Raw genomic sequence first — 16,240 nt, 5'->3', positions numbered from 1 at the left:
AAATGCATCCAATTACTCTTAGTATGTTTCATTTGTTGTAATAGTTTTGCGCACAGGGTTGTGATTACAGTCACTTCGGTTGTACAATGGAGATACATGTGCACATATTCTCTTGGCTATCGTGTAGGTACTTTGGATAAATCACTGGTGCAACTGTTCAATGTTGGTGAGGTTCATCCCGCAGGCGGGTGACTAAAGCTGCAGCTCTATCATTACGTCTATGTGGATGCTTATGGTGTACACCTCACAACTTTATTGCTTCATTATTGAACTGCTCTACCAGTAAGAGCAGCTCTTGTATCGTCTGTGAGTCATCTTGCGCATTCGGAAACAGAATCTAATTGGGTATATACAACTACCGTTTCTCATGGTCAGCGAGTAAGTGGCCTCGGCTCTAAACGATGTGCACAAGGTTGGGGCTCTTCAGTTTACATGGGCGACTCAGATCTGGCTTGCTAGTTTGGTTCTCACAATGAATCATACAGGTACGGAGTTCCCGACAGCAAAATTATTCTGCGGTCGATCAGTTGGAGTTTGATTGATGACGTCCACGGGAATTAGCTTGAAAATTTTTACTTAAATTGGACCTGGAATGTAACAATCGCGAGTCGTAGCATGAATTCCCAAATGGAAGGAATGTGTGGCTCTTTATGCCCTTCACATCCACTGTGACCTCCTCCGGACATCCAGCAGCACCACTGACTTGATCGTCAGGATCCGTGCGAAGTTTGGGCTCCCAGTCGCAACAGTCGGAGCTCAATATCCTCAGGTGGTTGTCTCTGCGGTTTCCAGATTCTGCGATTGTAGAAAGATCTCCCGTCGACTGGAGCTGCTGACTGTCGTGCTCAGTGACTAACGATGAGGATGGATCCGGCCCGGCTCTCTGAATATTAACTGGCATTTTGAAAACATTTCCAGATAGGTCTGGTTTATTTTTAGATTTATCTGTGAAGGCAAGGTCCGACACACCTGGATTCTGCACTATCACCAGCATGGGCCTGTTTTCGTCGCCAGTTTTTGAAATTGACGTTGGCTGCAAAGATATGAATATGTGTACAAGAATCAGAAAGTTCACACAATTGCAATCGGTGATCGTTTGTAGCATTCAACTCAGCATTTAACGACATTACGACTCTCTTGAGAACCCTAAGAAACGTGTCCAACACATCCGTAAACCCTCAGGAACGTATTCCATATTTGAATGGGGTGGGTAGGAGCTTACCACTCCGATGTGCCACTCCTTGTAATCCAAATTGCTAAAATGCCTCTCATTCATTTCCTGCAACCCAGCCTTTTGCAAATTAGTTTCATAGTGGATAGCGTCAAGCTATCAACCACATCCACAGGGACATGTAGATGATATTAGCATGCACTGCATCCAAACCAGGGTTTCGAGAAAGCCGAGAATGTGGCGAAGGGCGTGCGAGGTGGTAGTGCTTTAGAATTGGAAGGTACAGAAGAAGCCAATGTGCGCTACATACTAAATCCGGATTGAGCGACTTACCACACTGTAAATTGGAGGCAAGGTCCGCTGTCCAGATGTGTTTGATGTGGGCATCACATTGAAGAATGGAGTCTGTTCTCTTGATCTAAACGTCCACCTGCACTCAAAAAGAATATTACGCCAAGCATCCGTGAGATGTACATTGACCTCAGAAGTAAATGATGCGGAACTTGCACGAGCGGCGGTCCTTATAGGTAGTTCATAATACGATTATGCAAGTGGTTAAGCCCCCTCAGCTGGAGAGACGAAATGAATAAGACGAGAGGAGATGAGAAATGCCTCCACCGAGAAGTCCTACCCAATGAAGCAGAAGATTGCGATCTCCGTAGTTTCCCGCACTAGCAGGCGCACCCAGTACTCATTAAACACGCTTTCTGGTTGGGCGTGCATCTGTTCACACACGAAAAATACTCGAAGTTGTGATAAATCTGCAACCTTTCGGTTGAGTAGGATTAAAACTTTTTCCAACACATGTAAAAAGTTAGTGTGCCATGCCTATCTACACTGCTCACGACATGAAGGAACTGCACAGAACATGTTTAAAGCAGAAATATAACCACCCTGCATCCGATGATAAATCCACCAATTACAGAAATTTAAATGTTACTAGTTTCGGGACAAATCAAGGAAAATACGTACAAGGATTTCAGCGACCACCATTATCAACATTGCTCCTTGAAATTTTCTGCGGAATTACCCACAATTCATGAAGAACTAAATTCGCAGCTTCCCTAGAAGCTAAGAGAAAAATATCTAGCATGCAATAGATATGAAAATTTTGTAGCACAATGTTCAAGTAACATCAGACCAAAAGGTTTCCAGCACAACTTATCTCGTACCTGAACATAGCGTACTTTGTGTGAACAGCATTCTGCAACAAATGCACTCCCTCTGCCTGAATCTGCTGCAGTTGCTCCCTTAGAAGCGACAAATTCCGAGCAATGTGTGCCATTATAACGTAAAGCAGAACCGCATATATGAATACTACCAGAATCTGCGTCAGAAACAAAGTTGATCACCTTTCACGAGCAAGTCAAAGATGATCACAACCATGACGTCACTTAAGAATAACATCAACCTTCCCCAAAGTGCCGAGATTTCCATCAAAGTACGAACTGCAGAACCTCTATCAAAGAGATGCATTACTTATGCCACCCTTGCAATCTAAGGTGAGACACAATGCACTCTGGGACCCTCGTAGAACCTCGCACATTTTCTATTAACCGATCTTTGCGTGCAATGCTGTGACATCTGGCTAAATCCTTTCGGTTTCGAAGTTACAGGTGAACGCTCTCGGGCAAACTTACGGCAAATTGGGGGACGGCTGCCTTGTAACCAGTAAGGGTGAGATACAACAGCGAAGTTAGGCCGGCAACGCTCCGTCTTTCAGTCGGAGAAAGCTGCTCATGCATGATGCAGTAACCGTAAGATATTAACAAGAAGGTAACAAAGCACGCTGTCTCGAAGAAGATTCGTGATACGAACACTCCAAAGGCTACCCAGAACGAGCATGTCTTCAGATGCAAACACGAGTACCTGTCGTCACACCCAACCTTTGAGAAACTTACAAACTCCCCACAAATTTCACTGCCATGTAGCATGCTGCCCTGACATTTTCAAACTGCCTAACCTAGAACTCATCCCTGAAGGATGAGTGCTCTGAACAGATCTCGTACCCATTGTGCTGCTCTGTATGTGACCACTTCCTTGATTGGTTCCTTCAATTATTTCTACTCTGAAATGATCCTGAGTGGTTAAGGACTACAGTGGACCCAGAAGCTACTCAATCCGACGACAGTAAAATACTGTGTTATTTTATGCTCGACAATCATGGTGCATTGCGATATCTTCAAGACAGCAGTTATACATGATAAAGCTTGAGGCAATCACACATGTGCAAAGGAGCGTCGCCTCCATACCAGAAGACGAAGGAGAGGCCCATCACAAGAGACTTCATCGCCGGAATTATAGTCAATACCCATTGCAAATTGCTCGTCTGTAATCCAACCAATTCATAGGTGCCACATTAAGAAAAGGCCACATTATGACTCTGAAGCAGCAGCATTTTACTCCTCAAGGGAGTTCTTCGGTTGTTAGCCTCTAGAAACTCGCCACCCTATCCCTAATCCTCACTGTAGAAACAGACAGGCAGAATGTTGAAGCGGGGTGCTGAGCTCTCTTCTACCTTTTTCTGAAAATTGTGGCGCTTATGAGAGGTTAGAGATAAGTTCTGCTTGTTATCACTTGGCACGATTTTAGGGCGTACAGAAGTCTTACTACTTGAACCAGTCGAAGAGATTTCAAAGCATTTGGAAACTAGGTTCTCATCTCTTACTCACAAGGTTCTTGTTAATCCTAGCATTGGTTAGCAACTGTCAAGTCAGTGGAAGAGCATTCTCTTAAAAACTGTGGAGAATGCAGCAAAAATCTGGATCCTAAGATCAGAGCATGTTGCACAAGAAATCCAAAAGGCGTGTGGCTCTGGTGCATCTTTCAGGGAGGGTGCTACAAGTATTTTAACGTAGATTTATTGGATGGTGCCCTCAAAACGTAACCTATATTTTCTCCTTCACCAAAACAGAAAAGCAGAAGAGGCGTGACGCGGAAGTGGGGGATGATAACGGTGTACCTGCCATCGCCGCTTGGTCCAGGTGTTGAGAGTCCATACGAATACCAAGAGCATCCACAAAATTGCGAGGCCAGAGAACAGGTCAGGCAGCGGGTGGTAAGTATGCTCCCATTCGCTGGCAATGCTGTGCGGGGACGAATTTTTCGCTTTTGCTACGGCGATGGTGTCCATCATGGCAAAGACACCGCTTCTCAGCTCTACACCCGCGTGTCAAATATCTCACTCACCACTGAAAACAAGAATCTGTTCTTCACTTCCCATGCACAGCGATGTTCAATTTTCGCCAAGGAATCCCACAACATGCCCCTCGCAATTCGCGTCAGCACTCGCGAAGTGAATGTTGAGCAATGCATTAATTCTGTCGGAAGCGACGCTCCACATTCTAAATTCCCTCAAAGAACGAGCCAGAACGGTATCCATTCAGGTTACTGTACATGTCATGGATATGAAGACACGATGGAATTGACGACCAACGAATCGACGAAGTGGCTCTTCCTTACAGACCGCTATTTTTGAGGTGCTTGGGCGAAAGGGGTAAGTAACTGTGACGAGATTGGAGGATACCACGCTGATGGATTAAGTTGTGCATTCTGCGGAACAGACTCTTTTGGCCATTGCCGAGGAGGAGAATGCTTTCGGATCTCGGCGAACAGAAACCAATCCCAAAATCGTATGCAGGTCTTGACGTTACACACAATGGAGACGTTAAATGATGTCGAGAAACCCCGCATCAATACATCTTCACTTCAGCAGTCTCCCTCAGATTTCAACGAAAGTTTATGGAAACTGACTCCCACGTGCCGCACTCTACATCACACTTGTGCCCCGTTCATACGCTTTTCAGCACGACGTCCCACAATGCGATAGAAAGACCCCCTCCTCTCAATCTCAAAAGTTTCTATCGAGGCAATTTCGGTGGATTTTGTTGCAACTGCCAGTCTTCGTACTGCGCGTGGGTCGTGTCGTGAACAAGAGATTTCCCATCATCCAATTGCAGTGAGTGACGATCAATGATTAGCTGGTGGCGAGAAGGATTAAGACACCATTAGTGCTATCCACTGCGACCAACTTTTCATAGAAAGAGTGAATCCCACCCGATGAGGAAGGAGGGAGAGCTTGATAAAAAGTGCTAAGCACAAGGCTTAAGCAAGCTCCCCAATAGTGAACGACCAGCAATAAATTCGTGAGTCTGGGAATGATGGCGAGTCTTTCCCAATCCGATGATGGCACTCTCCACCATTATCCAGTAAGAGTAGGTCCCCTCACAACACCCCTCGCCATGATCCTCTCCCATCCACACACAACCTACAAACCCTTCGAGCACCTATGTCACATTCACGGAATTTCTTCCCCGTTTTACTGCAATTCCATGGTACACCATCTTTCGCTTTCATCGCCGCGGAGGACTGGCACGAAGACTCGCAATCGGTCAGTCGGCTATCCCTCCTATGCGGATAGAATCTTAGAATCACTCTCATTGGAATCCAAGCTTTGCATCAATCATGCACATACCAACGAAGAAGACACTTTCGGCTTCCAGGATTTCTTACGGTCAAGGTCAAACATGGCACAATTGTCGGAAGAGCTTTTGTTACACGACTGATGTTCGCATGTAAGATTGCATCGACTCGTACCGATGCGTCCTTTGACGGACCACCCTCATGAAAATACATACCCCCGTTACATTCTGCGCCTGCATGGTAAACTTTGTCTTGCTACAGAGTCGTTGATGTCAGTGTGTATCTGTCGTCAATCGGAGGACTGAATCTATGACATTATTGGCGATCACAACTGTGGAGTGCGTGAATAATGATTGCTAACTCTCGCCAATTTTATAATCACCATGCAGTGTGTCCCGGTCCTGCGAGCGAGTCATGGAATAGATGTGGGACCAGGAGGAGGAAGACACAGAAGTTAGGGTTACAACTCAGATCTTTTAGGTGATTTTTCCACTGCTTCTGTTTTCTGGTAGTTGAACGACTTCCTCGTATCGTTAACCTGGACAACTGCTCACAGATCTGGATTACTCGCCGTCCTCTTGCGTTCCCTTCTGCTATGACCGCTGCTGCTACAGCCCGAGAAAGGATGTGAGCTTTGTGCCGGTGGCGGACATTGTCAGACGATGATGCAATGGACGGGCCACTCCTCCGAAAACGCAAAAGCAACACTTGATGTTCGAGAAAGATCCAATTGATGAGGGTGAGAGTGTGGACCATGCCAATAATTCAAGGATTGCCCAATTCCTCTTGAGGCATCCAGAGAGAAATTCGCCGGACCGACGATGTTCCAGGAAGAATAATGTAAAGACGTCAAAGGAAAAGTGGTAAAGTGCGAGGCGCGAGGCGACATGAGTGATCGCGTTGGGAGTCGGTGCCCGCAACGCCGCATTCGCCCGTCACCGAGCTCGCAGCACAAGGCTTGTCCATGACACCCCATGAGCACAGTTGGACTTTGACCAGAGTTCCAGCTTCAATGGTTTCGTAGTTTCATCTATTTGGGGAATTTTGTCGTAGGATTTCACTCTCGCCCGCTGTGCTTAAAATCCTCACGAATTAGCTTCGTCGTGATTTTGAAAGAATTGACACTTCGTTCTCTGGGTATGTTTTCTAAAACTTGTTGCTGTTTTTGGTTGTTGCCTGTTTATTCATATTGAAGTTGATATTTTGGTGACATCAACATATGATCAGCCAGATGTTTTTGCCAAGTTTAATTTACAGTTATAATTTGTTCTTAATAGTTTTTGAGATATGGCTTAATGAAATATAAAAATGCATCTAATAACAAACTTAGTTCTAAAATAATATTAACACAAAGACTATGTTCATGATTCTATTGGTGTCTACGAGTTTGTACAGAATTGGTAGATTGTATGCTACATAAGTTCATTTTTTCTTAAGGAAATCCTTCTCAAAGCCACTAGTTTATTGGATTAAGGTAAACTATACGAGTACATTATTTTATTTAATAGCAAGATTAAAATTTATAATAGTTATAAAATCCTCCACCAAGTAATAATATACAAATTTACTTTGTTGCATTTATGTTCAAAAAGAATACCTTGATGATTAATAATATTTCTCAAATACTAAGTATTATAACTAAATATATTCTCAAGTCATTGCTTTTTATTAGAATCTATCTATCATTGTAGATGTGGCAAGAGAGAGAGAGAGATAAACTCATTTTCAAAGTTAAAGCATATTTGCATATCTGCATATCATGACATGTTAACAACTTTGTTGTGCAACTTCTTACTTCAATTGCATAACAAAGTTGCTCTTTCATCTACCTTTGTTACTAAACATAACAGCATGTATGGACAATGAGATATATGTTCTGGGTCTTGTGATAAATAATTTAATCAACACCTCCAAGGGGACGAGAAAGCAGGGAACATCGAGGAACGTGTCAAGCAAGGAGGCCAGGAGGCCAGGAGGGCTGGGTCTCTCACCAAGCTGGGGAGAGAGAGAATACGACAAATAAGGCATTGTGTTCGTGGGGTGGTATATATATTCGTCAGCTGCCAGGCTGGAATGTCCGAGTGTCGCTCCTGCTCTTCTTCCTGTCTCCCCCCCTCCTTTTCTCGTGTTCAGGCTTTTTGAATTGTTCTCTTCTGTGTGGAAGAAGACGAGCTAACACGAGTAGAGTTTTTGATCAATCTCCTAAGGTTGTAAGCAGACAGCGTTTGTAGTCCAACGGTTAGGATAATTGCCTTCCAAGCAATGGACCCGGGTTCGACTCCCGGCAAACGCACTAGCGGGGAGCTCTTTTGCTGCAGGTCGTTGTCCTAATTCTAATTGATAATGTTGGCAAGTGTCAGACTCGGTGTAGCGAGAGGCTTTCACTCCCACACTGGCAAACACAACCGCGACATCTATGGTCGGTGAGGCCACAGTACATCAGACACATTCCCTGGCCCCGCTGCTCTCGAGCGGATGGACGGACCTGCACTGCTTCGAACCGGACACAGCGAGAGCGCATCAGTGGTGGTGGTGGGTCACTGATGCAAGGAGCAGTAGTCCAGAGAAGCCCCGGCTACGCTAGTCACACTGCACACACAGCACTTCTCACACTTCTTCTGTACGAGAGGGTGAGAGGCAAAAGAATGTTTCTGTGTGTTGTGTTACCCGCACAGCCACTCACTCACCCGCGCGGTTGTACGTCTGAGCTGCTGCCTACTTTTGCACCGAATCCCATGCCACCAACATATGTCTCCATTTCTGCACAGCGTCCTAACCAAGGCTGCCTGCACGAACGAACATCTGCGAACTAAAAATTCCTGCATCATTTCGCTGTTTCCATGTGCAACTGCTTCAGCCTTCAGCCCTCAGCCTTCATCCACGAATCTATCCACCAGCGTGGCCTTTCGCAAGCTCCCAACTTGCCTCATTTGCTCCCAGACTCTCGTTTTCTTTTGGAAGCTGTAGTTGGCATGATTTTCAGTCAGTGGCTTCGCATCCTCGCCATGATCACTCCTGTCATATTGTGTCCAAAGCCCAAATCATGTGGCGTGCATAATGCTTCTTGCAACTTTCCACCGTTCTATAACCCTACTGCTTGTTTGCTTGAACAAGCACAACCACTCCAACCATTGATTGAATTGAGCTACTTGATAGGTTCGCTTTGCGAAAGCCATTTTTGGGGACTTCCGGAAAAGCACGTAGACTTGGCTAACAAGTTCCAGCTGAGGTCTCATTTCACAATTTTAACTTCCTCCATTTTCATGTTATTTTGTTTTTGTAATTTTTTATTTGCAATGCTTTCTATTCTTTCTCAGTATGCTCGTTGTTGTTGAATCTAACCACGTGAGTTTTTTTACGACGAAATAAATGCAAAATCCATTTCTGTAGAAATTTTGTTTGGACAGATTGACATTGCATTGAGATGGATCTGAAAAGAAGGTTGGAGATCGTCCAAATCAAAAATGAGCGGTATTCCAAAAAAGTCCCATTAAGAATCATATAGGATTCTCTGCTTTTTCAATGTGGCAAGGGAATGCATGTTTGGTGCCCAAATTTTCAACATACTGGTTGACTGTCTCACAAAGCCGGAAATGACCTATTTTAGGAACCTTGGTTGAATCTTCTTGCCTCACTTGCATTCTAGTAGGACTTGTTGCTTTCTATGTAGAATGTCTTGTAGGGCATTGCAATAGTGTGGTGGTACAGATGGGGTCAAACCTCACATACAACACATAATATTATAAGATGCTTTCAAATTTTTCTATGCTTGTCACAAAATGACATAGAAAATTTTGAAACAAAATTGTTTTGAACTTTTATCTATCAGTTTATTATGCTTTGTAGAAAAAAGAGGCAATAAATTGGTGCAATATTGGAAATCAGAATTTTAACAATTTTTACCAAGAGCCAGTTCAATTTTTTTTTTCAAAATATTTACAACTGTGTATTAAAAAGATAAAATAAATAAAGTATAACTTAGATATAAAAAAATGTTTTGATTTCATATTAAGAAAATTCCAATGCAAGTGAAATTGTTACTTAAAGTGTTTAAGTGCACAAGGAGTATCTTTTTAAATATGTTGTAAGGATGGATGGTAAAAGTACAATCCAATATTTTCAAACTTTTAGATTAAGTGTTTGAATTCCTCAAGCCAATATAGTACATTAGAAAAAACAATTAGAAAAAGAATACATGCTCTCCTTTTACAAGGATTTAATAACACAGGGTCACAAACTTGATAAATATGAAATCAAAGCAAAACATTACAAGTGCAGTAGAAGGAAAAAAGAATAATTCAATTGTGAGGAAGTTTTGCAAAAACGATTAACCATATAATCATTTTGGCAGTGACCAAAATTATATATATATATATATATATATATACATATATATATATATACATACATACATACATGGGGATTGATATTTTCTCTCAAATATTTACTATTTTTACCCAACATTGTGTTGCACCCATTGTGGTTGTTGTTATTGAGGTTTTGTGACATGTCCAAAGGCGATTTTGTTTTGATCAATGCTCCAATAGAACAAAACTTTGCCTTTGTTGGCAATGGGATTCAATACAGGATTTTTTTTGGCAGCAAGGTCCAACTCTCATGCCTTAATGACTTACTGGGCAAGGGTTCTATGAGAGCACAAAAATTTCCTCCAAAATGCCCAAGTAAAGTTGCTTCTGAAATGCAACATAACACAAAACAACATTAACAATAGTATGGTGGGTGCAACACAATGTTGGGTGAAAATAATAAACTTTGGGTAGAAACATCAATTTCATATGTATACTTGTAAAACTAAAAAATCTCAATGAAGAGTTTACTAGAAATTTTATGATTTTAGGCCAAAAGATCTGCTGTTAAGAGAAATTATCCTCTGAGAAAAATATATCAAACTCTGCTTGTATATTACCTTTAGAGCAATAAGTAACATTTTAATAACAATAATAAAAATAATTCTTGACGTTGATAGATTGGGAAATGCTAGGCAATTTCGTTATTTTGGATACGTACCTTTTACAAATAGATATTGAAATCAAATCATAGTCAATTTCATAATATACGAACTTATAGTTGTAGTATATTCTTTCCATTTTACATTTCAGCGCACGTGCATACACACACACACACATATATATATATATATATATATATTTCGTTGAAAAGTAAGATAAACTGTTTGGTAAGACAATGCCATAATCTTTACTGTGATAATTCATTTATTTCATTTAGTATCGACTGAAAAAAAATCATGATTACATGTAAGACTAAAACTTAAATATATGACAAACACATTGTTCATATTTTTTAAAAACACAATAATGTGGTTTTCTTTTCACAATTAGAAAGCATAAAATGCGTACCTAAAAATTCAAGTAAGCTGACGTAAACACAGAACTGAAAACCAAAATTTTTAAAACCTCTATCAAAATCCAAAAAAATGGTAACCTCTACATCCTTGATTATTTATTTATTTATTGACTTTTAAGTTGAGACTGTCACAGAAGTACATCCAGTCTGTGTGAAGAAAAATGGAGATTTTAGGAGATAAAATTTCCCATCCCATTCTCCTTATACTCCTGGTTTCCAAACGGGGCAATCTACCATCACATGGTCATCTCCAATTCTCCGCTAAATCCAAATAAGGTTTAGATTTAGAATGCATATCCTGTTTCCCCACGGATTCGCCACGTCGGTGCCGGTGCGGGTGCCGGGGTGAGGCTGGGTGGTACCGGCGTGGGTGCCGGTGTGGGACTAGGCGACGCCGGGGCCGGTTTCTGAGTGGGGCTAGGTGATACCGGTGCCGGTTCCGGAGTGGGGCTGGGTGATACCGGTGCCGGTTCCGGAGTGGGGCTGGGTGATACCGGTGCCGGTTCCGGAGTGGGACTGGGCGATGCCGGTGCCGGCGCCGGGAATGGCCAACCGGCCGCAGCATCGTCCAGAAACGAAACTGTCATGGCGGCGAATTCCACGACTTGCTGCTCCATGCTGATGATGGGGATCTGGTCTGGGGGCTGGTAGCCGTAGTCTCCTGTCTGGTAATGATTCGCGCCTATGACCGGGATGAATCTGGTGGTTTCTAGGTTCACGAGAGGACCAACCCCCTTCGGAGGTGGGTCGGTGTAGCGGTACCGATATCGATCGTAACCTCCTGGAGTCAGATCGTCGAGAGTGCCGTAGATGTTAGCCATGGGGAGCGGGTTCTCTGTCAGGTTCACAGCCCATCCTCCTGCGTGCAGGACGGCAGCATATATCCTATCGCTGAACTGTCCGACGTATTGAGTGGCAGCGTATCCGCCTGCTGAATGGCCTCCAACTGCCCACATTCCTTCGGGAACGCCTGACACACACAAACCGAAAGGACTCACCAAGATCAGCGAACAATGAGCTGAGAGAATTCTCTGAAGAGAATCGGCAAGCATCAGCACGAGGGAATCGATGGGTTAGAGGTTTAGGGTTTTCAGGATTTAGGGTTTCGGTTTAGGGTTTAGGATTACCAGAAAGTGAGGGGTGTTTGGAACTTATCACAGTGTTCGCATCCTGGTAACCGTAACTCGCGGAGCGCAGTGGCATCTCGACAATTACCACCAGGTGGCCTCGAGCAGCGATTTCAAAAGCTAACGGGAAGTAAGCACGGGCGTCCACAGATCCGCCTGGGTAATAAACGAGGCCCCCTTTGATTTCAGTAGGGGTAAACACCCACCACGACCTCTGGTTCACGGAAAAATGCTCACTGTAATAAGTAGGATTACAAAAAAACAAAACGTGCTTTATGATATTCTTAAAAATCTCTTCGAGGTAATGTGTTGTCATGAGCATCTCGATTGAGAAAGAACCAAGATTGAGTGCATACCTGTGGCCCGGTATTGGGGATTGGAACCTCGGTACATTGAACTCGAATATCTCCAGGGTACAATTTCGAGTCGTTGTGCCCTGGCTTCAGTTTCTCATTGTCTGAAAACGACAAAGCTTTCTCACTAGCGACCGGCCATCTAGAAAGTACAACGGCACTGTAAACTTTCGAGACTATGTTGTTGAAGTAATCATCTGACTGACCTAACCCCCGCTTCACACGTTGTGTTACATTGTTACCCACACAATCACTCATCGCAAAGTCGTAATGGCCCAGATTCGGGAACAAGGTAACTCCACTGTCTCCTACAAACCATACGACAACGGTCAAATCACGATATCCTCCTTTTCCACAATCTATGCAAAACATACCGAATTCTTTGACACTGACAGGCCAACACGCCGATTGTAAACTATAATCATCAAACCTTCGAAATCAGCTTTGAACAAGTCAAAGCCGCTAGGATGCATCTCAAGATCTCAAACTGCTAGTTGTCCCGCAGCGGGAAAAATGCAAGGTATAAGAGAATGGCTACCTGGCATGCGAGAGAAAGATTCCTCTACTGTCTCCGGCGTGACCACATTGTCCTCTCTCCCATACAACGACACCACGATGATGTTGAGGTCAGACATATCCACGTCTAGTGGCATGGGCGTTGCTAGCAGAACCACGCCCATCACTTTGGGGTGCAGCGTGCGTGCAAGCTGGGCTGCCAAAGCTCCGGGTTCCTCCCCGTGTCCAGCCAGAATCCAGTGTTCCAAAAGCGGCATAAGCATCATAGCTCGCAATACCCGCTCCGCACGGGCCTTCTTCATTATTACTGCGTAGATCCCCCGCAACGCCAATTCTGATGCACATGGGAGCACAAAACATTTCAGGTTGGGAATCAGAGGCTCCTCTGCCTAATAATTGCACTGACATTAGTTAAGAGCTAAGTGAGCCGCAATACCGCGAGCTAGAGGCGCGTAGGCTTCAGGAGCAACATGCTTCTCCGGCATGATCACCACTCCTCTGGTCACATTGGGGCCTCCAAGGAACGGCGGAATGACAGCAGTTTGGCTGAGGAAGATATATCCGATATCTCCTTTGCGATGCACAGTCACATTCGCGTCTGATTGCAATGCAGCTATCGCAACTGAGTTCGCACGACACTTGTGGGAGTTCTCCAAGAGTGCTCCCACAAGCGTTGCCCACAGCAGCGAGCTCAACGCAGCAACCACAGTGGCTGCCACCTGAGATTTTCTCATCCTGGAGTTACGGATACGCACGATCTGTCAAACTTATCGATTCCTAGTAACCACATGCACTACAGCGCTTGCATTGCGAAAGAAACCCTGAGAAGCTCCATGCGAGACCTGTGACGAACCAAGGAGTGAGTTTTGGTACAAAGGACTATGGTGCTAGAGTGTATCGGTGTGACATTGACACGCATCCGATTCGGTGACGCTGGGATAACCGACCCCTCGTAGATTTGTGTCGCAGAAACCTATATATTCAATCGACTGGCTCCGCCATTGTGGGCCGTCGGATCGCAGCTGCCGATCGGATGCGATTTCAACCGCCGATCAGATTTCTGGGAACGAAGAGAGGGAACGTAGGGAACAAGGGGCGGGCAGGTTGGGAACTCAGAATCCATTCCTCATTAGGGCCACACTGATCCACAGTCATTGGTGCTGAATTTTGTTCAGGGGCTGCCTCTAAATCCCACTTTTTAACCTTCACTCTTGCTTCAAACAATTCTTTTTAAAATATTTATTTACAATGTAGCCCTGAAGAGGAGGGTGATGCTGATGCCCTTATTACTTACCCAGATAACTCTTTCTTTTTACTTTTGTGTGGCTTAGCTGGGCATGGCATCTTCTCATTATGTACATTAAATATAAATATATATATATATATATATATTTGATTGCATTAGTAAATGTGGTATTTTGAATTTAATACTTAAAATAAATAAAATTTATAAAATATTATACAAATAAAACTTAAATATAATTAAATATACTTCACAACTTCAACTATGTTACCTTTTCTAAGACAATTTTATATGTGTAGAAGAAATTGCATATGTTTTTCAAATATACAAAAATAATAACATAAAAGATACCATGAAGGTTTTTACAATAATCTTGTTTATTTTAATTACCAATTTATCTAAACTATATTTTCTTTAAATAATATTATTCTAATCAACATGTATCACTAAACTAACAGTGTTTCAAATAGATTTCGTGTAATTTTTGTACTATACAAAATTCAGCACGCATGTGAATGTGGATCAGTGCGGAATGGCTTCCGAGTTCCCAGCCCACCACCCTTCAACCTGCTCGGCCTCCAATCTGCTGCCCTCCGAACTGCCCAGCCTCGAACCTGCCTGCCCGCCCCCTGGTTCCCTACGTTCCCTCCCTCCGTTACTAGGAATACGATCTACGGTTGAGATCGCGTCTGAGTGGCATCTGTGATCCGAAGGCCAATAATGGCGGAGCCAGTGGATTGAATAGGGAGGTTTCTGCGACACGTAGTGAAGGGGTAACCAACAACTGTACACTTAGGGCATCCACTCTGCCGCTCACGAGACACACACAGGAGAACAAAAATCCCACATGCTTCACATTGTTCACTTTTGCAATGGACCAAGTGTAGGGCTGCGAGCTATTTTCGGCAGAATCCACTTTACCAACGCATTGAGGTGCAGATCCACCTGTAACTATTCTGTCCATGGATATTACGGGTATCCTTCACATTTCTTTAAATAAATTAAGATAATGGTTGACTTTGGAACTGAATCGACTTGGTTGGATGAGGAAAAAACTCGAACTTTTGGTGCTCGACAAAAATTAATGAGTCAAGTAAAGTTGTCATTGTAAACAACACTTTTCTCTTCTCTCAATATTTTTTGTATCTGTTTTGGAACGATTAGTAAATATACTTCACAAAAATGAAACAATGGTTTGAAAGTATTTTTGGGTGGAACTTACGAACATAACTTGCACCAAAGTTGCATGGTATGCTTGTTGAAATATTTAAGTTGTAGGTTGATTAGGAATCATTGATCATGTGGAAGCAATAGAGACTCTATTACCAAAATAGATCATTGGCACATTACATCTTAAACAGTTTAATATATAATAAACCACACAATGCAAACTAATAATAATCAAACTAAGGGCAAAAGAAAGAAAGAAAAGAAAAGAAGAAAAAAATAAAAATAAAAAAATGAATGAGGACTATAAATGAAACCTTGGTTTAAAGAATTAGAACTCGATAGGCAAAATCTCAGCTAAGAATATTCCATATTCTTTTCATATAAAACATCCTATCTCATTTTATAAAAGTTCATACAGATTTTTGTAATAGGATGCTTTTTCTTTTTTTGTTTTCCTTTCTTTTTATTTTATTTATTTTTATAGATTTAATCATCAATTAAAACACAAAAGAAAAAATATTCTACATAGAGCATAGGATATTTTTGATATTCTTTTTCCTTAGAAAGTATAATAAAGCCAAAGGTGAATTTATTTTTTGTATTTATACATTTCGTATATTTTTAAAATAAGAATATTTTTTTATTGAAAATTTAATTATTATTTATTAAAAATATATTTACTTTCTATATTTTTTATAGAAATATAAAAAATATTTTTTATTAAAATAAAAAACTAAAAATACATATAACGAATGAATAACAAGTTGTGGTGGTGATAGCAAAAACTATGGTGACATTAACAATACTACACACACACACACACACACATATATATATATATATATATATATAT

The 16,240-nt window shown here is 42.4% G+C and overlaps 2 protein-coding genes, 1 long non-coding RNA gene and 1 other non-coding gene across 7 annotated transcripts; 2 read left to right on the top strand and 2 right to left on the bottom strand.

Moving 5' to 3' along the window:
* Window positions 1–3: 3 nt before the first annotated feature.
* Window positions 4–5,983, bottom strand: LOC112282613 (uncharacterized). Of its 2 annotated transcripts, XM_073534209.2 has the most exons (10): window positions 4,134–5,983; window positions 3,424–3,500; window positions 2,812–3,040; window positions 2,344–2,498; window positions 2,144–2,189; window positions 1,803–1,894; window positions 1,505–1,601; window positions 1,223–1,279; window positions 970–1,033; window positions 620–836 (listed from the first exon to the last, which is right to left on the bottom strand). In XM_073534209.2, the coding sequence occupies exons 1-10, from the start codon at window positions 4,305–4,307 to the stop codon at window positions 766–768; spliced, it is 1,062 nt and encodes a 353-aa protein (XP_073390310.1). In that variant the 5' UTR covers window positions 4,308–5,983; the 3' UTR covers window positions 620–765. The 2 variants fall into 2 exon arrangements, with proteins under 2 accessions (XP_024376208.1, XP_073390310.1); XM_024520440.3 differs by having other exon boundaries at window positions 4–1,033.
* On the top strand, window positions 5,329–9,122 carry LOC149989215 (uncharacterized). 3 transcript variants are annotated; one of them, XR_016502785.1, is made up of 4 exons: window positions 5,329–5,561; window positions 5,983–6,073; window positions 6,150–6,730; window positions 6,989–9,122. It is a non-coding gene; the product is annotated as an uncharacterized LOC149989215 (long non-coding RNA). The 3 variants fall into 3 exon arrangements; XR_016502784.1 differs by having other exon boundaries at window positions 5,427–5,561; window positions 5,983–6,046; XR_016502786.1 differs by lacking the exon at window positions 5,983–6,073 and having other exon boundaries at window positions 5,425–5,561.
* TRNAG-UCC (transfer RNA glycine (anticodon UCC)) lies at window positions 7,815–7,886 on the top strand. The gene has a single exon. It is a non-coding gene; the product is annotated as a tRNA-Gly (tRNA).
* Window positions 9,123–11,063: 1,941 nt separating the features above from the next.
* Window positions 11,064–13,914, bottom strand: LOC112282501 (uncharacterized). Its single transcript, XM_024520139.3, has 5 exons — window positions 13,411–13,914; window positions 12,997–13,308; window positions 12,462–12,766; window positions 12,106–12,319; window positions 11,064–11,948 (listed from the first exon to the last, which is right to left on the bottom strand). Exons 1-5 carry the CDS (start codon window positions 13,706–13,708, stop codon window positions 11,263–11,265), a joined length of 1,815 nt encoding a protein of 604 aa, XP_024375907.1. The 5' UTR covers window positions 13,709–13,914; the 3' UTR covers window positions 11,064–11,262.
* Window positions 13,915–16,240: the final 2,326 nt, after the last annotated feature.

The sequence above is a fragment of the Physcomitrium patens genome, chromosome 5 (genome assembly GCF_059467195.1).
Source record: "Physcomitrium patens ecotype Gransden chromosome 5, ASM5946719v1, whole genome shotgun sequence".
Classification (NCBI taxonomy): domain Eukaryota; kingdom Viridiplantae; phylum Streptophyta; class Bryopsida; order Funariales; family Funariaceae; genus Physcomitrium; species Physcomitrium patens.
This window is presented reverse-complemented; position numbering and strand designations above follow the sequence as displayed.

What these genes read in the sequence shown, in the direction of transcription:
- LOC112282501 (XM_024520139.3), bottom strand. Translation starts at nt 13,708, where the DNA reads ATGAGAAAATCTCAGGTGGCAGCCACTGTGGTTGCTGCGTTGAGCTCG. An exon ending in ATCTTTCTCTCGCATGCCAG is followed by an intron (nt 12,767 to 12,996) that starts GTAGCCATTCTC and finishes TATGGTTTGTAG; the next exon opens with GAGACAGTGGAGTTACCTTG. An exon ending in TCCCCAATACCGGGCCACAG is followed by an intron (nt 12,320 to 12,461) that starts GTATGCACTCAA and finishes TCCGTGAACCAG; the next exon opens with AGGTCGTGGTGGGTGTTTAC.
- LOC112282613 (XM_024520440.3), bottom strand. Translation starts at nt 4,307, where the DNA reads ATGATGGACACCATCGCCGTAGCAAAAGCGAAAAATTCGTCCCCGCAC. An exon ending in TGGTGGTCGCTGAAATCCTT is followed by an intron (nt 1,895 to 2,143) that starts GTACGTATTTTC and finishes GTGTGTGAACAG; the next exon opens with ATGCACGCCCAACCAGAAAG. An exon ending in GCAATCTTCTGCTTCATTGG is followed by an intron (nt 1,602 to 1,802) that starts GTAGGACTTCTC and finishes TTTTGAGTGCAG; the next exon opens with GTGGACGTTTAGATCAAGAG.